The sequence below is a fragment of the Zonotrichia leucophrys genome, chromosome 1A, assembly GCF_028769735.1.
Source record: "Zonotrichia leucophrys gambelii isolate GWCS_2022_RI chromosome 1A, RI_Zleu_2.0, whole genome shotgun sequence".
Taxonomy (NCBI): domain Eukaryota; kingdom Metazoa; phylum Chordata; class Aves; order Passeriformes; family Passerellidae; genus Zonotrichia; species Zonotrichia leucophrys.
Genome location: NC_088170.1, coordinates 15,852,098 through 15,879,169, shown reverse-complemented (window position 1 = coordinate 15,879,169; position 27,072 = coordinate 15,852,098). Strand labels below are relative to the sequence as shown.

Here is a 27,072-nt window from a genome sequence, read left to right as displayed (position 1 = left end):
TTCAAGTTTCCCATGTGGGTCACCACAATAATTATTTCTCATCTTGCAGTTGCCCTTTTTCAGTCAGAATGGCTGCTTTGCCACCCTGCAGAGTCACATATGGAGAATAGGACACAGGCACCACCTGTTCTACTGTTACATTTCAGCTTCCTCCTGTGGAGTTAAGGTAACCCCCCTCAATTTTCTTGTCTCAGTTCTCAAACTCTTGTGTCTTGCTGTGTTGTTAATATAAATAAATAAATTGATATAATTAAGGATGTTGATACAGATCAAACACAGCTGCATTGCTTTCATTGATGGTGCTTGCAGTGAAAGAGAAATGCAATCTGTAAATTATCGCACTGGAATTACCTGTTTGCTAGGTGAGGAAATTTAATTTCTCACCTTTTTTATCTTGATCAAGCCTAAATTGCTTATTTATGGGATGTGAAGAATGCTAGATTACTTCAGTCCGCTGTCAAAGCAAGTTTCCCTCAATGATTTATGAGGCATCCATCAGAGCAGCAGTTCAATCACTAAAGATCATCCTCTTTGTGAGCTTTTGTCATTGCTTAAACCATTTTGTATTCAAAAAAGCGGATGTATGACATCATTCCTTACGTATATTACTTTTCGGTTAATAATATGCTCTGTCATTAGAAATGATTCCAAAGTGCTGTGATGAAAGCTTAGCCAACCCTCAGGGAAATCCAGCTCCACGTCCAGGCTTTGTGGCAGATGGGACTTCTAAATTCCAAGTAAAGCAAATTTTAAAAAAGCAACACTTAAAAGCATGTGACAGGGATAAGAAGGAGCACTTCTCTCTGAATGTGAAACACAGAACTGCCAAGAAACAGGAATACAAAGAACAGAGGGGAACATGGACATCAAGAATAAAGGTAAAATCTGTTAATAATGGAACAGATACAAGCATTAGTGAATAAGCAGTCTAGCAGATTTCATGTCTGAATTAGAGATGTGTATTAGTATGCTAAGTTTTCCTTTCAATCCTGCTGTTTGAGATTGGGCAGGATGGGCAGTTGAAGGTAGGTTGAAGTTGCAGATTTGCAGCTCCAACAGAGGGATCTAAGAACTTCTGTTGGTGCTGTATCAAAACACTCGTGGTATCTGGACTTCCCTTCAGATGGAAAGCTGAGTTGTGACTGATCAGTAATCCCCTATAATGGGGTAAGTCTCAAGGGAGGGACTCTCAAAGGAAAGCGCAATGTACTGATGAAATATGCAGTGACTGAATTTTTTTGATTAACATTCGTATCAGTTGGGTGGATCAGCTGATTATATCAGCTGGCTGTATCAATTTTTGTTCATGAGTTAATCAAAAGAGTGTGAATGTTTTTGTAAGTTAACCAGACCAGCATGGGGACAGTGTGTATACATATATATAGCCTGATTAGTCCGATACATATTTTTTCCTGGTGCTAGTCAGTGTTGCAATGGTGAACATATAAATTCTGCCAGTAAGAATCAGATTTGTATTGTGATTCATGTGTTTATTGAAATTGCTACATTCCATTAGTTTGCTCTTGTATTGTGCTTCCAACACATAGCTGTGGTTGATTCTGCTAAATCAGAATCTCATGAAACATCACGTCTTCAAATAAGCAAATTTGTAATTAAAGGTTAAATTATCAATGTGCGGAATATCAAAAAGAACCCTGTCAGACATTGTTGGACTCTGACATGAGCACAGGCTTGAGGTAAACTGACAGTGCAGTTTGACATGAATTGTATTTTTAGAGCTGGTCCCATTGAACAAAACCTCACCTTTCTCACATTTATGTTCTTTTTCTTCTTGTTAGGTTCTCCTGCTTCATCTACTGTGGAGGCCCTGGGGAGCACCCCTGAAATTAAGGAGACACAAGAATCTCCCCTCAAAAAGCTATTAAGACCCCATTGGCTCCCTCCTCTGTTCCTGTGTCTGTTCCTATGTCCCTGAGCCACTCCCTCCCTATTCCCCTGTTGGCCATGATCTTTGTCAGCCCGGCCCTCTGGGGACAGAGAGGACTCTTGACAAGTGGGTGCTCTGGGACTCTGAACATCTCACCCTGTGTGGCTGAATTAAACATCTGTGGTTATTATACAATGGCCCTTTTTGCTTCTTTACCTTGGGCTTTACTAGCAGCAATTCAGGCTGCAACAATTTACTACCTGCTGGATTGTTGCAGTGATTCTAGGGATCCTCTTCATGGCATTGCTGGGAATAACAGGGCATTTTATTACCAAGGGTAAATAAATCTCCTTCACTGAAAATACTTCATTTGTCTGTAGAACTTTGTCAGGGAGCACAGCAGAGCTCTTGAAATCTGCTCATTGGTCCAAGAAGAATGTGGACCTCTTCTCTTTAAAAAAAGACTTGCTCTCATGCCTATTTCCATCTGGATAATGGATGTCCTTCACAGATTCCTTCAGAGACTCTGATTCTTTGCCAGTCTCAGAAGAGCTCCAGGGATGGCATCATTGTAACTGGGGAGAATAATTTTCTGAAGGAACACATTTGTGAAATGTGTTAGTAAGGAACTAGGCATGACTCTGAGTGGGAAGAGACATGTATGATTCTTTTTCAGGCTGCCCATGTTGATGCTGCCCTGAGCAGTGGGTGATCTACAGAAGCAGATGTTACTCCTTCTCCAAGGAGAAGAAGGACTGGAATTCCAGCCAGGAATCCTGCTGGGCACAGGGAGCTCATCTCCTGGTGACCAGCAGTACCAGTGAAATGGTGGGTGCCTTTGCAGGGGGCAAGGGCAGGATGAAGTGGGAGCAAGTCCCAGGCACAGTTCTGGCAGCTCCTTCCCTCTGGGAGGAAGGGAGAGTGTAAAAGGCTCCTGGACCCACCCACCACCTCCTTTGCACTGGTAAAGACAAGGCTTTCCCTTAGACACTTGGCAAGAGAGATTTGTTTCTTTCTGCCTGACTCAGCTGAGTTTTGTTTGTCATGAGTTCAGCCCTCAGAACCCACAGACACAAACAGATGGGAAGCTGCCTGGCACTCTGAAATGCCAAGTCTCACAAAGCAGGTCCCTGTAGGAAGGACGGGAATAGGTGTTCACACTCAGAAATGGCCCCAAAATTTCATCTCTCACACTGTGCTTCTTTCTTTACTCTTTAAAACCCATTACTTGACCCGGTTTCTCTGAGTCTACTGATCTCTCTGCCTTTCCATCCCTCCTAAGACTTCTTCCAGGTACTACACACCAAATCCCACTGGATTGGTTTACAGAGGGAGACCCATGGGGACTGGGCCCAGGAAGACAGCTCAAAACTGAGTGACGAAAAGCGAGTATGGTGTTTCCTTTGTACTTTTAGATAAAACACCTGAATTTTAGATTCTTCCCCCCTCTGCCATGAAAAGTCTCCTGGTATTTAATGAAGTCAGCCAGCAATGAACACGGCTGCCAAGGGATGTTCAGAGTGGCCATGGTAAGGGCCATGCAGCCAAGGGCTTCCTCCTGCCCAGCTGCCAGAGCCCAGTGAGGTGCACGTAGACCTGGGAGTCTCTATCCCAGGCTAATGGACACAGCTGCTACATTCCTGTCTGTAGGTCCACCAGAGACAACGCACATGCAAGCAAAGGACTGTGACACAGTGATAGTGCCTGCAATCATCAGCTGCTCCCAGAGGCTCAGACCCATTCCTTGCTTCACCTCCTCCCCTCTCTTTCCTCCTTGTCCCCTAAAAGCTCCTCAACAAGTTTTACAGAGGCCCACCTTGAATGTACTCAAATCCTCCTGCTCCACTTTCACCCCAACTTTCTAATCTGTCACAAAGCCCAGGGTGCTCCTGTCCAAAGCTGTGCCTGGAGGCTTTTGAAGGCCCATCAATTAGTAGCTGAAGACTTTTGGTCTTTGCAGTTTTGTCTGTTATTTCTTGAATGTTTGTGTCTGTGCATTTCTCTCTCATAATTTTGTCCTCATTATGCTCTTTTGCACTGAACGAGACCTTGATTGGATAACCTTAATGAAGCAGAGGCTTCCACCTTTCACACACCCATACAGATGATTTTAACTGGATACATTAACTGAGATACTTTATACTTTCTGTACCAAATGCCTTTAGTAGAAAAGCAAAAAGTGCCTCGTGGAACAGAACATTTATCTCTGTAGAGATAGGAAATGGAGAGCCCAGTGTGCGACTGGTGAACTGCAAGTCTCACATTGAGCTCCAGGCATCACAAGTGTCCCAGGATGGATCCTCCCTGACACCAGCTCATGAAGTCCAACTGCAGCAGGTCTCTTCCCTCCAAAGATGTGAGATGTTCTTCCCCCTGCCAAAGTGGGGATCCCTCTGTGGTGTCACCCTGCGTGTGTGCTCTGTCTCCTGCAGGGTCGAGTCCAACAGCCCTGTACAGAACTGCGCTGTTCTGCTGAATGGTGCCATCTCCATGCTTCCAGCTGTCAAGTCCCTGCCCCATGGATCTGTAAGAAATCTGCTCAGTGACCTCTGTGGACATTGTCTGAGGGAGTATTCTTTGGAGAGCTGTGCTAAAGCCTAATTCCTGTGAAGTTTCTCTGAGAAGTGCTGTGCTCCTTGCTCCTGTGCCCCCTCTGCAATGCAAGGAATGAATGCAGCTTCCACAGGAGGTCTGAGTGCTGCTCCTGGCTCCATTCAGGATCACTCTGGTGATGTTCACAATCATAGCCCTCCCCTAGTGACATACAGTCTTCAAAGTGAGAAGGGGCAGGAGAGATTTCTTGGAGTCTCTCAGTCATTTTCAGAGGTACTTGAACACTGTGGCTGCTGTTTTGAAGTCCTGGGCAGAGGTGAGCTTGTAATCTGTGAGCTCACGCAACCTGAGTTTATTTCCCTCTTTTGTGACACTGGTGACATGCACCAAAGCTGAAAGCTAGCTTGGAGTCTGAAGCTGGCCTATTTCTGCAAGCGATCAGATGATGTCCATAGGACCTTTCTAACCTAAATTCTTCTGTGGTTTATGTTTGTACCTGGAGAAAACTGGAGCACAGCTCCTAGTGTTACGTTGCTGTGTAAATAGCTGCCAGGGAGTGAGCCTGCTACCCTGCTGAGCTGAAAATAAACACGAATTGTTTCTAAAACTTCTTCAGGAGTCACCTCTTCTGTTTTCCTCCCCAAGATTTTGTGCATCCGTTGATTTATAAAAAGGCAAAATGGTGGCAGGAACGGAGTCAGGAGAGCAGGAGGTAAAATACTTTGCAACAACACTGCAGCCACAGCGACTGAGCAGTTTCCCACCCCAAGGGATTAAGGACTGACAAATTTACCTTTTTTCTGTAGCCAAATGAGTGCAGCCCTTCATGTTCCAGTCCCTTTGTCCTAAGGCCCACCTTGGCCATGGTTCAAGTGCCCTGCAGCACCCCTGAGGGGTCTGTTTGTCCCCTGCTCAGTTTCCTCCAGAAGAGGTCTCTCCCTAAAGAAGTCCTGCCAGACCCCTCATCCAGCACTTCTTCCCATGGGATTCACCAGACAGATAAATATAGTTCCAATTTTTGTGACAAGTAGGCCACAATCACTAAATGTCCTGTGCTGTGCAACAGCACTTTGACTACAAGATAGGGTGACTGTGATGGCTTTTTAGGGACAATCTGGTGGTATTTTGTGACAGTATTTCTTAAAATACTGTGAATTATGTTGTTACGTTCATTGTCCTAAGCAGTCGCAAAATAAATTACTAGAATTAGATGGAAAAAGTATGTTTGTTACAGAAATAAAGCTTGTTTTTACCAAGAAAATTGAGATGCTAGTGTAACACCCAGAATGTTTTAGATGACTAAACAGTTGTTGCCTAAAGAATATTTCTGAAAATCTCATCTTTAGTACCCCTTTGGTATTAAAAAAAAGTAAGGTTAATTAAAGTTATGCAATAGTAGCTTATTATTTTCCTGCATTCTTCATAGGTATCTTAAAGAATGTTTAATTCTCATAATACCTTAGTTATTTTAAAATTGTTACCCCTTCAGAAACAATTTGAAAAGTTACTTCTTTATGTTCTTTAGTTTTCTGTAAGAGCTATTCGCTTTGAATTACAAAACCCAACCGAGCACGTGAGAAAAACAGGAGAGGTGCTCCAAATACTTCAGTAAATTCTGTTGTTTTCTATATTTCTTCCTAGCAGAATGTAAAGCAAACCAGGCAGGATCTTTGGCTTTTAAATTCCTCTCACCTGGGGTGTTGTTTCAGCTTCTGAGGAGCACTTTCCTCTTTCATATGTATGATAGCTCCTCATGAATATACAAGTCTTTTCTCTGCACATGCAATTTTTGTCCCGTTCTCCCTATAGAGTCTGAGGCATGAAAGAAATAGGATTGTGCTACTTCTGCAAGTTTGTGACTTTTCCATAATCAACTATTAGATTTATAAACTCTACTGACAGCGCTGGAGATGTGGGAAATTATTTGGGCTATGGAATGAAATCAGTGTGTACATATTGTAAAGAAAAAATAAATATTACAGCACAGCTTTCATTTAAAGGCATTGTACACTGCTGAGCTGCTCATGAGAAAAAATGAGGGAGCGTATTAAATATATCTGCCTTGCTTTTTGTCTTGGTGAGAACCCTGTTGGCTTTCTGTTCTATGCTGCCTTCAGAGTGTTAAACGACTAAACTTTTTCTTATGGTATTTTATACAAATTGAAAGCAATTCTGGTGTGTGCACAGTGTCAGATAAAAAAAAAAAAAAATGGAAAAAACCCAAGTTTAGATAATCAGCAGTTTTTAAAAAAATTGTATCTCTAGTTTATTTTGTTTAGTAATATTAATTACAGAGGAATAAGGGAATTTTTCACTGTGATCTGACTTCTTTCGTATTGCCAGCATTTTGGGTATTAGAGGGGTGAAATATCCATTAATTCCACTATTGTGGTTTGGGCTGGAACTTTCAGCTGATTTTCAGATGAGAACTATTCTAAGAATAGGTCCTATTTTATGCAGCTAGTTTGGAAAGCAGAAGAAAATATCATGTGTGTAAAAAAACCCTGTCTTATCAACTTCCTACAGGAGCAGATGCTGCCAGATCTGGCAGTTCTTAGCACTTTGAACCTTTAAAATATGCTTTGCAACAGTAATTAACTAGCAGCAAGTAATATGTTTGAAATAAACTTCCAATTATACATTATGTTTCTGCAGACATGCATTTTAATATTTTCAGTTTATTTAAATTCTGTTTTAATTTTTCTTTCCTTATTTCTGGACCGGAGTCTTGTCAGTTGACATCAAATAAAGCATGTAGGTGAGTCAGACCTGCTAATTAATTTTGTTGCTCTGTTTTTTGTTAATTTTTTCCTTTCAAATTCCCAAGTATTTTGATGAAATGTGTTTGATTAGTGTTACATTCATCAGGGAAAAAAATTGCTTGAAAGAAAGCTGATTTTATCAAATTACTTGTTTTGATGCCAGGAAAGGAGAGAGATTTTAAGCTGGTGTTTATAGACTAGGCAAAATGTTACTGTGCAACTGTACCAATCTCACTGCCAGGAATGTAGCCTAGAGCAGATTCTTGTCTCAGATTTTAGATGCAGAGCATGCTCTGATAAAACCCAAAGTGGAGCTTTTCTGCAATGCCAGTTAAAGCAAAAACTGTTATGGATACGAACGAGACCAAACTTTCTCCAGAGAAAAAGGTTCTCGTTTATTAAAATAGCTACAAGGAACGGAGTGCCCAGGATAAGCCCAGGCACCCACACAACGAGCCAAAACCGAAACAGCGCACTGACCCCAAGTGCACTGCGTTCTCCCAAACAAAAAGTACCCCAAAATAAGAAGAAAAAGCCTGACCCTACCGAACTCCCCACATTTATAGTCCCCCTCGAGTCCAGGATTGGTGCATTTTGGATCCTCATGATGATTGGTCCATTTCCAGGCTTCTCATTGGTCTTCACCACCGTTCATTCTGGACCAATCTTTTCTGCAGGGCTTTGAATGATTGATCAGATCTTTCATCCAATCTCTCTTCGACCTTGCCGTGCCCCATCAGACCCCTGTTTCACCAAACCCTGGACCCTTCTAGCACATTCTAATAAGCCCCTCCCCTTTAACATAATACAAATAATATAACATAATTAATACAATATAATTGAACTATATCCTATTTTAACTTAACTTTTACCTATAACAGAAACAAGCAGCTAATATTTTTCTTCCAGTGTAAATTCTTAAAGCTCCATTGATGCTCTTTCCTAACCTTTAAAGGCTCTTGGTATTTCTTGCTCCAGAGAAGTGTATTAGTTACTTTGTCATTGTTATCCAGCTGGAAGGATATGGTTATTCTCATTTACACTGTAAATACTTTCACAGAATTAACAGGATTGACAAGCTTTTGTCTAAATTTCATAGCAGTGAATCCTACTTAATGCTGTGGTCTTGGGTCCTGCACTAACATTATTGAATCTGTCCCATCTGATGACTTTTTAATCTTTGTTCCACACTTTGGAGATTCACAGCTCCTACACCCCACCAGGCAGACAAATAAATATCTTACATTAGCCGTGGTTATTTGAGTCCTTTGACTAAGGCATGGGTTCTTAATAGAAAAAGCTTTTGATAGTTGTTGAAAGTAGAAAACAGAATAATTGGGGGTTTTCTGTCTCACACTAGGTTAGACTAGTTCAACCCATCTATTTTTCTGTACTTTTTAAGAGGCAGTACAAAACTCCACAGAAAACACACAATCACCAAATTGTAGCCGCCATATATATTTTTTTTCTCTGCTATTTCCCTATGTAAGTTAGTCTTTCATTTTTACTGCTTTCAAAACTCCCACATTATGCATGGCTTACATCTTTCATTTTTCCAATCAAAACCATGCCATTTGGAAACAGAATATTATTTTCAAACTATGCTCATGAATGAATTATCTTCAGTATTTCTGCAAGTATTGATCCAGTTCCAGCAGACAGTATTCCCTCTCTCCTGCTTCAGAGCCCTGAGGTTTTAATGCTTTTTCTACTCTGTAGGTAGCTGATCTGCGATTGTTTTCTGCAGCTTGAAGAACAGCTGCCTTTCCATAACCAGGACGATCATTTTAGTATCAATCTCTGTAGATTGCTTTGAGATCCTTTGGAAATGGAAGTTAGGCTTGTCATGTGATGCAGCTTGTCCAGAACTATCACTCAGACAAAATGACACCTGAATCTGGTGAGTCCTAGGGAAAACAAGGAAAGCACAAACAGCTGGGGGGAAAGCTCAGTCAAAGCTCTGAACGACATCCTTGCTGTTCCAAATAATTTAGGTACAGATCAGAAAGAAACGCAGAGGAACTGGTAACAACCTTACATCACTGTAACATATTAGTGACGCCAGGAATGACCATTAATTAACATGTGGAGAAATCTAAAGCAGCCTTGCCTGAAAATGATGAAATTGATGACTTTCTGACCACCTACATTAGGCAGTAAAACAATTGTTGTTGAGGACAGGAACCCCATCACACCGAAGGCTAAACTTGAGCTGGAACTGGTACATGAACAAGCTGTGCCAGCAGTCTGCTCTTGGACAGTTTTACCAGGTGGAGTAAGGAAATTTGTCATGGCCAAAGCAGTCTTGACTTGGAAAATTTAATTTAATTTATCACCAACTAGAGCAAATTTTTGATTACTGACTTGGCCTTTGAGAAAAAAAAAAGAAACACTAAACTATTAAACAAATATTTAGGCTAACACCTTTTTTTTCCTCATTCTTCCAATTCATTTCCAGTCCAACACCACTCCCAAGAACATTGAGACCTTCTTGGTCCCATTTACCTTGTTTTTCCCATGCATTACACTCAATCTCTCCCAGTCCCTTCAGTGTGGTGGGCAGTGCAGGAGGCTGAGGCTGGAATGCAGTGGTTTCTCTCTGCCAATCCATGCATTTGGCTCATTTTCCTCCACTCTGATATGGGTTTTCCACAAACCACAGTCCCTCAGGTGTGTCCCTGCTCTGGGTGTTGCTCTTTCTTAAATCTGTTTGAGCAGGGCTGTCACACTCTCTCTTAGGGATCTTCTGACTGGCTTTGACAGGCTGAGGTTTCTGAAGCATCCTGGGCTGTTCACATCCCTACCAAAGTTATCTGGAAGCAGCTGTGAGGCAGCTTCTGCACATGGCAGCCTTGCTACAGAAACCCTGCCCAGTACAGACTTGTTGCCCCTGGTACCCCTCACAGACACAAATGGAGTGTTCAGTTGGATTATTTTTGTGTGTTTGTGTTTCACAGCTAGAAATTGCCAGCCAAATCATCTCCCTCAGCAAGCAAAGCTTAGATTTTTAGTCACTGAGTGGTGTTCTTTTCTTGTTGCTACCTCAATCTTACTTGCCCAGCACAGCTTACTTTCCTTTTACAATTGTTTCTTTATTATCTTATTCAAGCATAGGCTGCTAGACCAGGTGGCATGCTCAGATTCTCCCTGGGAAGCAGGCTCTGACCCAGAATTCTTTGCAAATGAGATTTTTATAAATTTGTAGTTTGGACAACCCAACACCAAGTGCAGAAAGCAGAGAAAATGTCCAAGCCATGGGAGCAACTGGCCTACAACAACTGAGTCAAGAGAACTGTGAGTGCACCACGACAAATTACAGCTCTGCTTTCTGGAAAAATGAGAGATTATTATAATAACAGAAGATGCTGAAATATGAACCTGTCTCAGAGGCTTTGTGATTTTTCAAGAGCTCAGAAATTGCCCCAAATACCCACTTCATTCTACCTTCTGGAACTGCCAAAATTTGCAAAGTTTATAAAACATGTTCATAGTAAAATAGGGAACCAGATACCAAATACTTTTAAGTTGCCAAAAATCCAACGAAATTTAAATTGCAAGAAGAAAATGAGCCTTTTTTCCCCCAGGCCTGTGCTGTGATTTCTATTTTGTTCCAGAGAAAGAAGGCACAGATAAATGTATCAATGAGCTTTGCAGAGAGCTGTTGCTCAAAGACAATTCAGCAGTGTTTCCTTGGCAGTATGTCAAGAGGAGGAACTACCTTATTGTTGCTGCTTCTGGCAAAGAAATCAGAGCTTTTTCAGTCCACAAATGGCAGAACATCAAAATGTTGCAACACTGTGTTCCTAGAGCTAATGAGGGGGTTCTTTCATTAATGAAAGATCTATGAATGTACAGAATCCACATTTCAAATTGTGCTGTCTAAAGAGCAGAAGCTTGTTATTAGAAGTTCTAGAGATCAGGGAGACAAGGCTTTTTTTCTGACTCTGTTTCATTGTATGGCCTTGAGGCAAGCCAGTCCACATGTCTGCACCTCCATTTCCCCAGCAGCAGGCTGAGACAGAGAGCTGCCCCATGGGGGCACTGAGAGTCTGAATAGATCATTTCTGAAAGAACTGAGACTGGCATATGGAACTTTGTATGTAAGTGTGAAGTAATAGCATGCAAACTAATGAAATATGATCAGACCTGTCACTGCTCATTTTCTGCTGCATGCTCCTTGGAAAAAATGCACTGAGTGAGTGAGATCTGAAATTTTCCAATGTTACATCTGAAAACAGCAGCTGGAAAGTGGAGCAATACTTATTTCAGATAGTAATTTGTATTACCACCTTCTCCATCATTATTAGATACATTTTTACATAGTGAATTGCAGCTTCATGTCTGCTTTTTCTTGGCTACCGTTCTAAAAGGCTTGTTTTACCCATTGTTTTCTACTTTTTCTTTCCTAAATATTTTAGTAGATTGCCAGCATATCTGCATAATGATACCATTCCTTCAATCATATGCTCATTTTGCTCTTGGGCTCAGAACATCTCTAAAGAAAAAGAAGGGTCCTCCCTGTGTGAGCTGTTCCCTCCCTTGCCCTGTCATAAGTTTTCTATGTGACAACAGGCAAAAGCATTCAGGATGTCCTGTACCTGCAGCCTGAATGCCTGTTGGAGGAACCACCCACCTAATCTGGAGGAGCTTTTTCTGCAATACCTTTGGCATTAGTTTAAGTCCTTTTCACTCCTGCCTTGGAAATCAATATGTTACTTCAGTGCTGGGCTTCCCACGCAATTCTGCCAGGTTCATCTATATCCTGCAGTATCCTCACTCATCTGTCTTCACTCCCCTCCCACACCTTGTTCCACCATGCTACTACCTCCATCTGCACTCCACAAACTGCAAATACACCAGATTTGCCTCCCTCTTTTCATCCCAACGCAATCCAGTCCTAGTCAGAAGGGTCCTGCTTTTTCAGACTCTAATTTTCACCTTCAGTTGCAAAGGGAAAGAGCGGAATTTCATATTTCTTCACCTCTGAAATATGTCTGTGTGTAGTGGGCTTCTTTCTTTCAGGGTTTCCTGGGACACAATGCTTTCTTGGCATCCTTTGCACTCCACAGATGAGAGACACTTTAGTGGCTGTAGACTTTTCTGAGAGCTACAGGTTCTTTTCTCCCTCCATTTTCACCTGCAAGTTTTTCTGTAATCACCTGAAGCCCATGACTGTGTATTACTCCATGCATTTTTTCCACCCTGTGTTTCACTGTTCATTTCCACTCTGTGGTGGGAGGTGTGGCAGAAAAGGAGGATGTGTTTGTGTTCCAGGTGTGTTTGGGATGAGCATGGTGTGGTGTACAGGAAATAAGGCACAGGAAGCAGCCACACTTCTGGTGTGTGGGTGAGGTGGTGTGCTCACAGGTGTGTATCCACACCTGTGGGAATGGTGTGGGATCTGAGGCATTTTCAGCCCTGCTCACTGGCTGCAAAATGTCTTTGAACCCCAGGTCATGGAGATAGGGGATGGCTGCTGCGTGAGAGAACATCTCAGCCTTCTGTCATCTCTGAGAGAGAAGGTGGCTGGAGGGTCACCAGAGGGTAGGGGAAGCTTTCTGCTCCTGCTAATCTTGCAGGGAAAAGGGCAGTTGCTACTGGAGGAATAGCAGGATACTGGAGGACAAAAGAGGCAAGGAAAAGGTAAAGGGTTTTTGTACAAGTGTATACACCATGAAATCCTGATCTCCCTGACACATTAGGAAACACTCTCCAGTTCTGCAGGCAGTTGCCACCCTCTTGTCACCCTCTCTGCTCCATCAGTCCCTTGGGAACAGCATCCATAATCTGCTGAGCACTAGCAGAAGGGATCCTATTTGGGAGAGCAAAGCCAGATTTTCAGCAGCAAGGAAACAGTCTGCAGATGTGGTGGCAGCTGTGACACTTGCCACATGTGCTGGCAACACTGAGTGGGAATGCTTTTGCCCTAGCAAACAGCAGAGAGTTAAATCCTCTGCAAACAGTAGGGATTTTATTAATGTAAGAATTTACATTCACAGACCTCAAGGTCTGCTGCTACATGGAAAATGGTAAAGGGGTCAAGTAGCAAGCTATCAAACCCAAGGTTTTATCAGTCTGAAAGGGCTATATCCACTGGCTCAAGGGTGGTGAGGCACAAACACTGCTACCTCCTGAAAGCTCTCTAGGTTTCTGAATGGTGTGTGGACACTGCAGGAGGCAGCTCAAGTGATAAAGAGAGGGTTGTGGCAAAAAGCCAAAACAGGGTCCTGAGCTCTGACAAAGACTCCTCCCAGGTATGGGGGGAATAAAGAGTGGTCAGGAATTAATCAGATCAGTTTTTCCTTCATCTAATAATTCAGTACATTCAGCCTTATTGCAGTTCTAGCAATGTCCTCACTTGAAAGTTAGGACCTTTATGTTCTCCCCCTGCTTCCATGTAGCACTGTTTTTAGCATTCATTGACAATCTTTTAATTCCCAAAGAACAGTACACCATGCAGATGGCATTGGCCAGAGTGCAAAATCAGGGAGGATCAGACCCTTCCTTTAGGGAAAGGTGCTGCAAGATCCAGCTTTTTCAGTAGAATACTAATTCCTGTAACACATCCATATCCAGGCCTGAGCTGTGCTTTGGGATGCTTGCAAGCTTCCAGGAACACAAACACCTCCTAAAGACTGGCAACAGGGGCTGAGGCAGCTGCTGTTCGTGGTCAGCTGTGCTGTGCTCGGGTCAGTCCTGCAAGTGCCATGTCAGCAATGAGCTCTCCAGTCACTCTCTGTGCCTCACCCTGGGCAAGCATTCATCTGGGATTGAGTGACAACAAGGAGCTGGACTTTCTCCCTCTGGTAGTCTGATTTCTGTTTTAATCAGTGTTTCTTTCATCTCAGACATGACTGTTTTATGGAAATGAAAACATCAGTGCTTAGCATAACATTGGACGTTTTATATTAGTCCAGATATGTCCTTCACGGTGATGCTGTAAGGCCCCAAAATAAGTGATCTCTTAACTTGTGTAGTCTCTGCTCCAGGAAAATATTTTCTTCAAAGGAAAGCATCAGGATGACTGGAGAAAGAATCCCAGGTGCAGCAATAGTGACCAAGGCAGAGTATTAATTATTTACCCTCTCTAAACCAGCTGAGCTCATAATTTCCCCCAGGCCTTGCTTTAATATAATTTCTATAACCCACAAAACAAAGGTTATAAATAAAACAGCCTTGGAGCACAAGCTAATATTCCACATTTGGACCAGGTAAATTATATTCAGCAATGTACTGGCCTGCACATTTTGTGTTAGTGCCTCTCAGCAATGGCACTGATACAAACATGCAAAACAGCATGGCAGGTACAAACATCTGTGGCATCATTTTCCTAGGAAAGGGGTGAGAGAGGGAGTGGAAGATGACTACTTAGATATACTTTATACCACTTTTCTACCTGAGCCAGCAGACAATACCACAATCCACACAGAAAAATCTTTACTGTATTTGAAACTGAAATTCAAATTATTTCAGCTAATAGTGTATGCTTTTAGCTGCATCTGTGCCCATCTGGCTGAAGTCACAGCACCCTTCTGCCATACAGGGGCAGCTTGTTTCAGTCACAGTGGTAGATATGAGCTCAGAAACTGCTGCTGTGGACAGGCTCCAAGGCAGGATGAATTACTCTCTCCCTCAGTAGCAGCAACGAAGCTCTCTCACAGTGGCTCCCCTCTGCATGCAGAGGGAAGAGAAGGTCCTATAAAGCACAGCAAGTTTTATGCCTGCGGATTTCAGTGTTGTAATTCTTGACTCCAAGCAACTCCCTCACTCAGTGCACAGGGCCGGAGCCAATGGTGCCCCTGGAGCATCGCCACGGCCCATTCCTGCCCCCTCAGCCAGAGGGACCCACAGGTGACATGAAAGGAGGGGCAGGAAGTGGCACGTCTGTCACTGCTTCTCCAGATGACAGCATGCATCCCTTTCCTCTTCAGACACTGCCAGAGCCTGGCTTGGAGTCACAGTGCTGAACAAATGGCACCTGCTGGTTTTGCCAGCTCCCAGCAGGACTCCTTCCCCCTCATGCACAGATATCCGCAAGGAGAAGCAACCTCATTTGTCACTACTGCATTTTTCAAGGAATCCCAGATTTCCTTGTCTTTGCTCTCCTGTGTTTAGAGGACGCATAGGAGGCACCCTGGGCCTCTCTCACTTCTTCCCATGGTGAGTTCCACCTCAGCCTGGGCTGTGGTGACACAGGATGGACGCGTGGCTCCATGAGGGACTTGGCTGGCAGAGCACATGGGACTTGTCCTACTGCACCCACCAGAGGCAGTGGGGCACAGCCAGAGGTGGTGACCAGCCCCATCCATTGGTGACAAGGCAGGAATCCCACCGGCCTGCCAGGACCTGGCAAAGGCATGGCCTCAGGGGGCTCATGGCTGTGTGGGGCTGAGGGCAGGGCCTCAGGGGGCTCATGGCTGTGCAAGGCTGAGGGCAGGGCCTAGGGCAGCTGCAGGCCAGCCCTGCTACAGCAGTGCCAGCACAGGTGGCCACAGTCCTGAGGGGCTGACAGGGACAGTGCCAGGAGAGGTGGCCACAATCCTGAGGGGCTGACAGGGACAGCACCAGGACGGATACAAACAGTTCTGGGCCATGGGCATCGGGACAGTTGGCCCAAGGTGCCTGGCAGGGACAGGTAGGGCTGGTGATGCCCCCGAGGCCCCATCACTGGCCCATCAAGGCCTTAAAATGGCAGAAAAATGCATCAGTGTATTCATTATGCATCTTAAGACTTTCTTACATCATGCAGGTCTAATTAAAAGTCCCACTAGTGGCATAGCAAGACACAGATAGGTGTGTATGTGACAATACCACCAAAAATAGGAGAGATGGGACTTGTCCTGGTAGACAGGAGAGAGTAAACCTGGGGTTGTGGGAAAAAGTAGCAGCAAAAGTTCTGGCAAAGTCATCCCTTCATTTACCAGCCCGCATCAGGAAGAAATGCTAGTCACCCATTTTGGACCAATCTGTGATTTTCAAATGCATCTTTATTGATAAGTTGATTAAGCTCTAGTCTGAACTTTATTTTACAAGAACCTGCAGCTAACCAACACAAAAAAATTACCATCATTACCTTGTACAATACTAGCACAAAAACAGAAATGCCACAATTCAGTTGAAAGAACTGTAAAATAACTAAATTAAATCGTAAACTCTACACTTAACAAACAGTTGTGATTAGTCCCACATGTCATTTAAACCCAGCAGCGTGAGGGGAGGACTGAACACAAAACCAAGCACCCCAAATGCCAACTCTTTCTCCCCTGAGCGTGCTTAACCACGTGCTTGGCATGAACAAGTGGGACAGCAGCAGAGAGATGCACACCATCTGCCTGTGTCTTCTCTATTATCCCAGAAAGCCTCCTGGGTCTATCCTCTGCTTCAGAATATTCAGAGCTTCCTAAAACAAGAGACTGATGCAGATTTGCACCCAAAGGATGTGAAGAAAGCCTGGTAGTTGAAGGAGAGTGAGTGTAAAAGAGAGGACTGAACAGTGCAGGCAGTGCAGTTATCCAAGTTGGCAGTAGGTACTACTCATCCAAACACATTTATTCCAGATGAACACAGGATGGAAGAGCAAACCTGAAGTTCAGGATGTGATACTGGGGATATTATGCCAACCACTTAATCATCTGCACCCTCATTTTCTGTCTGCATCCTCTGTGGTTCCTCCCTTCTCTCCCATTCTTCTGGTACTTCCCAGCACACAGGCAGTAACCCTCCCACCCCACCACGCTGCCCTCCCTGACCTTCACACGGTTCTGCCAGTAACTCCCACCTGACACTCCCATCAGCTCTCCTGCCTCATGCACCTCCATGTAGCAACAGTCAGAGAAGGCTGAAACCTGATTTCCTGTTCCCCACACTCAGAGGAGCACCCATCTTGATTTCTCATTCCTGAGGAACACAGGGAACGGTGATCTAACTTTACAAGTAAATTGAGCAAAAGCCTTCAACTTAATTTGGAATTCACCTGTATTCTCCATCCTTCTTCTCTCTTCCTCCCTCTTGGTCCCTCTTTTAAATGTAGGAATGTTTACAGTAATTCAGGCCTACCTCTCTGATTTTTAGTTAAGACCCCAGAATTTTCCTGAAAGTCAGCTCACTCTCCAAGACCTATTCCTTCATCATAGTTACGGCAGTAATGGGAAAATCTGCTGTTCCTGCCACTGAGAAGAAACTGCTTTGGCATGACAGCATAAGGCTTGCACAGCATCTGACACCCTCCTAAGAACAACACTGGCTTAAAACAAAATAAGAAAAAAAATCTACAGATAATCTACTCCCTTTTCCCTTCAAGTCTAAAAGAACCTCTCTTGTGGCATAGAGAGGCACTGTTACCCAATCACAAAAAGCCAGCAGAACACACGTGGCAGTGACTGATTTCCTACGCTTGTGCATGTGGTGCAAGGGCTGTACAGGGATGAGACATGGAAGGGAAGGTGAAACCCACAGGAACTCTGCCATCTTCAAATCTGCAGAAGACTGGTACAAGGACAACACTGATAGATAATTTTCTGTGTTCACCAAAAACAAGACCACTAGTAGTTAGTTGCCTTAATGCACAGCAAGGGTGACTAAAGTTAGGTATCAGGAAAAGCAATCTCACTTGTAGGCTAGCTTGGAACTGAACAGACAATCTCAGCAGCCTCCAGGATCTTCCTCAGTGAAGTTCAGTAAGAAGAAGTTTGATGAGCAGCCATGGTGGGCATGTTTGGAATACTCAGTCCTGTCTCAGAGCTGGTGTGGGCTCTTGAGGTCCTTTCTAGCCCTGTGCTTATGAGTTTATCAGTTGACTACACTGAAAAGAACAAAAGAGTCATTTTTCTGTCCAGCAGTTGCAATAAAGCAACAAAGGAAAAAAAACTGCAGAATTTTTCCTTCCTTTCTCCAACCTTCATGTCTCATAGCTGAGGAGTTCCCAGCCCTCAGAGTAAACCTTTCTAATACTGATGGACAGAGCTACCAGCCCTTCTAATACTGATGGAAATGATGGGAAACACAATACCCTTGGAACAATTCACAGGCAGTAGCTGGAGGGAGGACTGTCAGCACAGGACAGCCTTGTGTGGGCAGAGTGAAATATTTCACAGCTCACTGAATGGGGGCTGTGGACAAGACAGGACAAGGTCAGTGACAATACATGGCATGCCTTCTTCATCCAATGAAAGGGTTACATGAAAATGGCCGTCCTGCCCAGTCACTCTCCTGGAGCTTCACTACACTGGCTTGTCTAGCAGCCTCCAGCACTAACTACTTCCAGCTGTGGCAAGAGAAGAATTGTGAACAGTGGAGTTTCCCCACCCCCCAGTGTGGAATCTCTCCTTAGTCTTAAAGTTCACCCTGTCCCCCTACCCTGACTCCCCTCAATTTAAAAAATAATGGTGATAATTAATGCGTGGAAGCTGATGACATTGTGCATGTGGTTCACTTCCAGTTCTCTTTTTCTCTTCTCATGCATCCTCCTCCTGCCTCTCCAGCAACCCCCTCCCCGCCAATCCATTCCATCAGTCCATCCAGCCTGCATGCCTGGGGGGCTGCTGCTCACTTGCCATAGACGCTCTCATCGCTGTAGGCCACATAGAGAAAATAGTCCTCCTCGTGGTTATCCTGCCAGGGGACAAAGGGACAAAGTGAGGAGCCAAAGCTGGGAACTGACTGCATGTGAGAAAGCTCAACCCAGAGATCATCATAACAGGAGCAGGTAACTTCTCTTTCACTGCTCCTCTCCACTTACATCGAAGGCTTCACTTCCCAAGACGAAAAAGGACTCTGGCCACAGCTCTGCTTCTACACACAGGCAGGACACATTTCTGTACACAGGGAATTTACCTGAAGAGCCACAGCCAGGCTGTGTTGCAAGCATGCAACAGAAACAGCTCTGACTGTTCACCAGTATCCCAGCAGTGGTGTGGTCTTAAGATCGAGAGAGAGCCTTGGAAGGATTTAACAAGTCAAAAATCACCTCCAGATGGTATTTTTAATTTTTCAGAACACTCTGACAAGTGGCTGTATTTCTAAGTCCTGTTTTACATATGAGCAGTAGAGCTGGTATGTTAAGTGATTACACTGACACAAAAATTCTGTGGAGTGCCAGCAACAGAGACCTGACCTCAGCTCTGGACAGTCACACACTTTCCTTTGACGTGGTCAGATTTGGAAAGCACCCTGCCTTGTGTTATCTTTTATTATCTCCATCAGTACACAGACTGATAAAGTATCCAGTTACTGTCAAAAAGTGACAGGCCAAACAAGGCTCACAGCACCACGCCAGAGTTTATTAAAACACCCAGCAGAAGGAGAAATCAAGGAGAAATCAATCCAGGCTGCAAGCCACCCATGACATAATGGCTATGGAGCTGAGAAATATGGGCATCCTGTATGCCTTTAAGATTGATCAAATAACACTGCTGAGTAGAAATAGTGGGCAGCAATGCCTGCAGCATCCTATGTAATCCTCACTTACACAGTACGAGTGAGGAAAAAGTAATTCTAGGCAAAGAATAAGTGTTCCCCAAGAAAGTATTCATAGACAGATGGATGTCCAGTGATACTGCCCCTTTTACTGGCTTTTTACTTACTTCTACTGGCTAAAAGGAAATCTCTTTTGTATACACAGCAAAACCTATGTTCACCACCCTCCCCAGCCCCAGTCTGTGAAAAGAAAGTGGTTTATTTCAATACTTTGTTAAAGTAGTAGGAGCAATAGATCACTGCTGGGACAAGTATTTGCCACAACCCTTTCAACAGCAAAAACCAGCTGGATTGATAAGGCTCCCCAGGCTCCTAAGTGGGGGATGGAACTCCCCTGACCAGGTGATGGGATACAGCTCAGGGCAAGAGGGAGCCCGTGTTCAGGCATCTGTGACCAAGCTGACACCACTGACACTTCTGGACATTGCTGCTGCCAAGGAAAGGCAAGAGGAGAGGGCCAGGCTTACCTCATACAGCTGGCCCATGGTAGCACTGGTGGGAGGGATGGTGTTATTGACGAAGAAGAACAAAGCATCTTCCGGCCTCAGGTGGATCCGCTTTCGGATTAAGAAGTAGAATTGACCAACTGAAGAGGAACAAAGAATGCCTTTAGATGCAGAAGGAATGCTGCAGGGTTTTTTTTGTTGTTGTTGCTGTTTATTTCTGTATTGTAACCCTAACCATGACTGTTTTCTTTTGGTGGTGGAAGTCACATACTGTATATAAAAATTAGGGGAACATGAACAATGCAGGAAAAAAGCAAGAGAGGAAAAGAGTAACTTCATGACTGTAACCACATGAGCAGCCAATCCACTCAGAGCTGGCAGTTTCTCAGGTGCACACCCCATGCCATGTCCCCTCTAAATTCACACTCCACCGACTATGGTATGAAATGCTCTACTGAGGGAAATTGGTGAGAAGACCTTTAACTAGCTTAACCTTTAAATCCCACAGATCAAAGACACCTTAGAGAATTTAGTCTTGGCGTAAACAGTCATATCATTCCTGAAAAAAAAATCCTTATTATTTACTTGAATTATGTTGCACAAGAAAGTTTTTCACAGTCCATTAAATACTGCAAGAAGAAGAAATGCTGTTCCTTTAACTCATGTTCTTGTTCTTCTTCATGTTCTTAAATAAAAAGAGATGTAATCACACTCAAGATCATCATGACCATTCAGAAAAAAGAATTCTGTAGCTATGACTACCACTATAGGGGTGGAAAAAGGATGGGACTATTGCAAGAACTTGTCTCTTCCTGCAACAAGAGTACAGCCTCTGGCAACTCTGCAGCTAGGTCATCATTGACTGGCCATGACACTGCCCATGATACACAATTTAGTCAGTCACTGTTGTCATGGCTAGAACTCAGCTGTGACATGCTGGCTAAGCCAGTGAGATACCTCAAAAGATCTCAGAGAATTCTGCATGTTGTAACCCTGGCTATAAGGTGTAAATATAACAAGGACAGCAGATAAATGAGATGTTGAGCCTGTCTGGATACTTTCTTTGTGCTGATCACAGAGTAAAAAACACTTCTTTTCCTTCCTTTCTTCAACCTTCACGTCTCACAACTGAGGAGTTCCCAGCCCTCAGAGTAAGCCCTTCTAATACTGATGGAAATGATGGGACACACAATACCCTGAGAACAAGGGTACTGTGTACCCTCTCACTGAAAATCAGGAAGAAAGGAGGTAGGCATTGTTACCTGTGAGGTCAGAAGGCACGAGATACTTTCTTTTGTCTAAGTCAGGTACTCTGGCTTTGGGTGCTTTTTCCACGATTACCTGGAAAGAGAGAGAGAGAAAGCAAGAAACAGATGATGAGTATCATAAACCAAAATGGTCCAAAAAGAGTCAGTGGATAAGGATATTACCATCTCATACCAGGCCTTTAGGTATATAATCTGTAACAAATACACAACATTAAAGAACACACAGGTGAGATGACTTAAAGAAGAAGAACAGGAGACAACCTAAAATCACTCCCAATAGCTGTGCTGGGAGCCCAGGCCTGCAGCAGTAAGCATGGTGAGTGAAAAAAAGAGTCCAGAACAGACATAAAAATAAACCATAATGGCTGAGGACAAATAATTAGGACACCTTGATGTTCCCAGTTCAGGTTAATTTTGTGTGAAGAAGCTGTCAGGAGGCTAATACACGAACACAAGTAAGTTAAACTGTTTCCAGGTTACAGTTCCAAACTGCCTTGCACAAAATCAGCCCTACTCCCAGTAGTCCCACATCCTAATTTCTACTTTCACCAAGTGCTCTAGAATGAAGCAAAGAATTAAAGAGAAACTACAGCTCATTGGGGATTTTTTTTTTAAAATCTCCAGTTCTTCAGGAGTTATCATCTACTCTGAAATTCATATCCTTTATTATCCATATTTCACATAGCTATGGAAATTTCCTTTGTCAAGTAAAGATACAATAATTAAAACCAGCCTACCATCTGGGCAACTGGACCCACTGAGATCTCTTGACAAAAATACCAGTTACCTTATATTCTAACACAGAAAAATACAAAGCACAACAGCTTTAAGATCAAACAGACCAAGAGGTCTTTCGCTAAAAGATAATTTTTGTTAGCAGAGCTAGGCAAAATATTTACCTCAGAAACAGGAATTATTCCAAAGTGACCCGATCTCCTTTTCTATTGAAACCTTTGGAACTACTGTGTTTGTGCAGAAAAAAAATGCAGGGTTTTTCTGTGAGATGTATTTTTGAACTGGTAAAAGATCAATCATGTTTCAATTTATGTGGCTTGCTGTTCTGCAGAAGCCATTCTGACCACCCAAACTAATTCTAAAGCTGGATTTTCTGAACTTTCTAAGCTTTTTAATTCTCTTAGGCTCTATACTAGTAAATACTCCACCTGAAACACTGTGGGACTAATTTCTAAGGGTTCCATGCTCCCATTGTTCTTCGGCAACCCAAGTTAGCAAATACAACCATTGTGTAAGAGAAAAGGTTGAACTGCTGTGGACTAAGCCTTCTTTGGAAGCACAACGATGTTGCCCCACCAGTGAGACACCACACCAGAACAAAATGTTATCCTGAGATTGGTGTATTTTAGCCTGGACATGGTGCTGTGCTAACCTGAATCCTTCTAGACCCCAGTGAGTGTCTGCAAAATACCTCACACCAGAGAGGTACCAATTAGGACACATTTTCCCTGTGCTCCATTTCAAAGTGGCCAGCACAGCCAAACCCCCTGAAATTTCCAGGTTTGATTTTAACAAAGAAACATGGTTGCCTCAGCTACTTCAAGATTTTCAAGTACCTAAGTTAACAAAAGGCACCCAGGCTCCTTCAGGCAGTCTGAGGTAGGATATGCATTTCTGTACAAGATGCAGCTGGTAAATGCTGTGAGGGAAGGACAGAAGCACAATCTCACTGAACGGCAACAGCACTTCTCACACCTTTTACCAGCACAGCCAAACAAAGCAATATCTAACACAGTAAACTGCAGTGGGGAGAAACCTTTAGTTCTTGCCTCCAATTAAAAAGACCTACTGACAAGCCAAACTGCTTGCTGTGACTACCCTAACTGGAGGTGGGGGGAAGGAGGGGACTTGTAGATTGATCATTAGATAATAAAGGAAAAGAAGTCATGCCTATGAGAACAAGGTGAGTGTTGGGGCTTATAATCCCCTAGGAAAGATTTAAATCAGATGACCACTGATTTAAGAGATGTTAAGAAACATCTCCTTCCTGCAAAGATGCACAGAAGGAATGGAGGTGCTCTGCTAATCTGACTGGCAACTGCAGTCAGTTTTTCTGGATAATGCAGGTTGTCTCTTCTGAAGCACTAAACCCTTCACATACCTTAAAAAACCTACAAGGAAAATCCTAAGGGCAGAACACAGACTATCTATGTTTGAGCTGTTGCTGAGTGGTGACTGTGACAACGCAGGACAGTGAAATCTCATCAAAATGCTGAGATGTATCACAGCACTGCAGTGTAGGCAGCCAAAAGGATGACATCTTCAAGGATCCTGCTGTCAGGAAGGGCAGACACAGAAGTGCTGTGAAGAACAGAGTGCTGCATTCATTTCTCTGTATGCAGCTCTATCCTCTAAGAGGCTATCCCTAATAATTCATGTCTGGGCCTTGCCATGCATCATTCCAATGATCCTTAACTCCAGCACACCCTGTTATTCTGGTTCTAGTTTTCTTCACAAAGTTCTGCTGATGCCCCCCCTGTCTTGACCTCCTTTATCTCCTGCCAGACTGGGCCTCGTCCTGGGCTCCCCACAGGGTTCTTCCTGACACATTTGTCATGGCCTGCTGTGCAATCTGCCACGTTAATCCTCAATTTACACCTTCTCTCTCGGCCGACCTACAGAGCCCTCATCATAAATGCCCAACCCCACACACTTCAAGCTGCATGCTCAACCTATGTTATGCCAGGCCTCCCAAAACCAGAGAGAACAAAGCCACCCAAATACTGACTTCCAAACACTTTTTCAAGTCTATTTGAGGGTCCCTCCCAAGATAAAACATGTTGGTAGCCTGCCGGGAAAACATGGAGTGTAACTGTTCCCCCTCTGACATTAGTTTTACACGGTGGTCCCAGTTTTTTTGAATGCAGTACACCTGTGCAGTAAATCTAGGGCAGACCTCTCCAGTGGGGATAGAAAAAAAAGAATACTTGCAAAATGTTTATTAAAAAGGAAAAAACACTCCACACTTAATTAGATTTGTCATTTCTTTTTTTTTTCATCCCAATAATTATTCGGAATTACGAAGCCAGAAGTTTCCCACAGGCACTCCAAAGGGGCCTAAGAATGAGGAAGCAAAATTTAGCTAGATGACCTTGCATTCCAAGTGACATTTTCTCCACAGAATGATTAAACAGGAGGGCAAAAGGGTTGAGAAGTATCATATTTTTGCTCATGCAAAGGAAAAGAGCGAGGCTATATCGAAAAGACATGCCAAACTGAAGTAAAAATAAAAATAACAGGGACGTATGAGATGACCCGGATGCAGACCATGTTTAGTATGAAGAGCACCCGGTTAGCCCACTCACTGATCTCCATTTTCACAGAAACAAGGGTGAGCTCCTTCCCCACTCACCCCCACGCATGCCAGAAAAAGATCAGCAGCGTTCCCACTGGAGTTACTGCGGATCCCAGGGGAAAAGGTGTATTCCACCCCCCACCCACACCGCAGCCCTCCGCGCATCATAAATAGCCCCAGCTTCGCACTAAGGAGAAACGCAGCCGGGGATTTGAATCAGAGCAGCAAGATCACCATCATCTGCACTAAACTCATTTCTTTCGCCTTCAAAAGAAGGCGAGCAGCAGCCGGCGGCCGGCACGGAAAACAAAGGCGGCCGAGCCCGGGCTGGCAGCCATGGCCGCCCTTGGCAGCGCGCACTCACGGGGACTCTGTCGGGGTATTTCTTCCGGATCTTCTCCCCTTCTTTTTTCCTGTACTCGAACGGGTGGTCTTCCTTGTACTGGAACTTCATGGCGCCGGGCTGTCCCTCCGCTCGCGGCTGCTGCTGCTGCTGCTGCTGCGCTGCCTCCGCCCCGGCCGCGCTGCGCACAGAGCTCCGCCCGGCCCTGCCGCCCGCCGCGCTCCGGCCGCTCCCGCCCCGCGCGGAGCCGCCCGACACAGCGCCGCTCTGACGTCACGGACAGGCACCGCCCCGGCCCCCCGCGGGGTGACGTCACGCGGAGAGACCCCCCCCGCCGAGCCGTGACGTCACGCGGAGGTGCCCCCCCGAGCCGAGCCGCGCTCTGACGTCACAGGGGAGGCGCCGCGGTGCCCGGGATGGGGAGAGGTGAGGGGAGAGGGGAGGGCGCGTCCCGTTCGTGCACAGATTTATTGCCCGGCAATGCGTAAACAAACAAACTAATAAATATTTTAAAACTTTTTTTTTTTTTTTTTTAGCTTAAAGGCAGCGAAGCGCCGCCCGCCCTCCGCAGCGTGACTCAGGGTTACGAACACGGCCCCAGCCGTAGCGGGGCACCGCACCCGCCCCGGGGGGACGCGGCTCGGGGCTCCCGGGCGAGGCCCGAATGCCCCCGCTGGTCCGAGTGAATGTCACCTGCGCTCTCCGCGGCTGCCAGGTGTGGCACGCACACACAAACATGATTGCTTGTTCTCGGACCGCCCCCGTGGCTGCTGGGTCGGGGCTGTTGCCTTGTTAGTGGCATGTCGGTGGCAGAAAGTGTGCCATGTGATGTGTCACACCAGATGCGTGCTGCAAACAGCAGACACCTAAAGGTCTGCAGACCAGCCAAAACAGCGAGCCAGTTTCAGCCCAGTTACTCAGCTGGCACATACTGTTTTTATGTGTAAAATATCTGGGGGTTTTCCCCTAGGAGTAGGTCACACAATTATTCACTGATCAGCAGAAGAACAGGTATTAATGAATGGCTCAGCATGCTCAAATCAGGATAAAAATCAATTGCTGCTACCCTAGGGACAATGTGTTAAATTATTTTTTTCTTTGCATACTTTACCTAGGGGAAGCAGAATTTTGCCAAGGCTGATTTTCTATCTGTGCAGGTGTTTTAGCTGTAGCAGAATATGAGTGGAACAGCCAGATGCATAAAGTGATTCTCCATGGCCCCACCAAAGGCAGAGGTAAAAGACACACATTTCCTAATTCAACCCCGTGTCTTGCCTGAGGATGAACAGGGGTAGGAAAAGGTGTGTTGGGGTGTGATTTTTCTCACCTGAATCATGACACCTAATTTTGGATGGCTGAAGTGTGTCTGCAATAAACTCTGGCAGGTCCTTTACTTTCTAAGCTTTTATTACTGGTACCTTTTTTATACTAAATACTTTTATTTAGTAGTGTGACCTCCTGCTAATGGTCAGTTCCAGCAGGTGCATGCCCAAATCTCCTAAGGATCAAGCAGCCCACAGTGGGAATGCCACCAGCCAGTGTGTCCCAGCCCTCACTATTTGTGTGCCTCACGTTTGTACAGGAAGCACCATCAACACGTTTCTGTCTGTCCTAGGACATGTAAACATTCTCCCGTGGTTGCCAGGTCAGAGGAGATCAAGGGGTGAGTCAGAAGGAAGGAATTATTTTTTGCACTCCCATAGCAAATAGCTTGGATTGAAGGAACCCCAGGGTTTAGACCCAAGGAAAATTCTGGTTTCATGGCATTAAACTTTTATATAAGGCCTGTGGTTGGCTCCTTGCTCCCTAACTGCCTGCAGCACAGCAGCTGCTGAGGTGTACTGAAGGTCTGTAGTGATGCCTCTTCCTCAAGCACAAAAGAGAGGAAGTTTTCTAGCCTGTTTCACCTAAGCCACCAACACATTCTGGCAATTAAACAGACTGATCTCAAACTCCTCCTATCCTGTGAATTGCTGTTTTTATCCCCAGGACTGCTCCCAAGGCAGCTAAGGTAACACCTGGTTTTAG

General features: G+C 44.5%; 1 protein-coding gene and 1 pseudogene across 2 annotated transcripts; one reads left to right on the top strand and one right to left on the bottom strand.

The window, feature by feature from the left end:
- Window positions 1-641: 641 nt before the first annotated feature.
- On the top strand, window positions 642-4,482 carry LOC135456503 (killer cell lectin-like receptor subfamily G member 1; annotated as a pseudogene).
- A 4,414-nt stretch (window positions 4,483-8,896) lies between these two features.
- On the bottom strand, window positions 8,897-25,296 carry GABARAPL1 (GABA type A receptor associated protein like 1). 2 transcript variants are annotated; one of them, XM_064701648.1, is made up of 5 exons: window positions 25,066-25,296; window positions 21,386-21,464; window positions 20,145-20,263; window positions 18,752-18,813; window positions 8,897-9,110 (listed from the first exon to the last, which is right to left on the bottom strand). In XM_064701648.1, exons 1-5 carry the CDS (start codon window positions 25,153-25,155, stop codon window positions 8,912-8,914), a joined length of 549 nt encoding a protein of 182 aa, XP_064557718.1. In that variant the 5' UTR covers window positions 25,156-25,296; the 3' UTR covers window positions 8,897-8,911. The 2 variants fall into 2 exon arrangements, with proteins under 2 accessions (XP_064557718.1, XP_064557726.1); XM_064701656.1 differs by lacking the exon at window positions 8,897-9,110 and adding an exon at window positions 16,171-18,004 and having other exon boundaries at window positions 25,066-25,289.
- Between the last annotated feature and the right edge of the window lie 1,776 nt (window positions 25,297-27,072).

Coding starts and splice junctions, on each gene's coding strand:
- GABARAPL1 (XM_064701648.1), bottom strand. CDS start 25,155: ATGAAGTTCCAGTACAAGGAAGACCACCCGTTCGAGTACAGGAAAAAA. Junction 21,465..25,065: donor AATACCCCGACAGAGTCCCC/GTGAGTGCGCGC, acceptor CTCTCTTTCCAG/GTAATCGTGGAAAAAGCACC. Junction 20,264..21,385: donor CGTGCCTTCTGACCTCACAG/GTAACAATGCCT, acceptor GTTCCTCTTCAG/TTGGTCAATTCTACTTCTTA.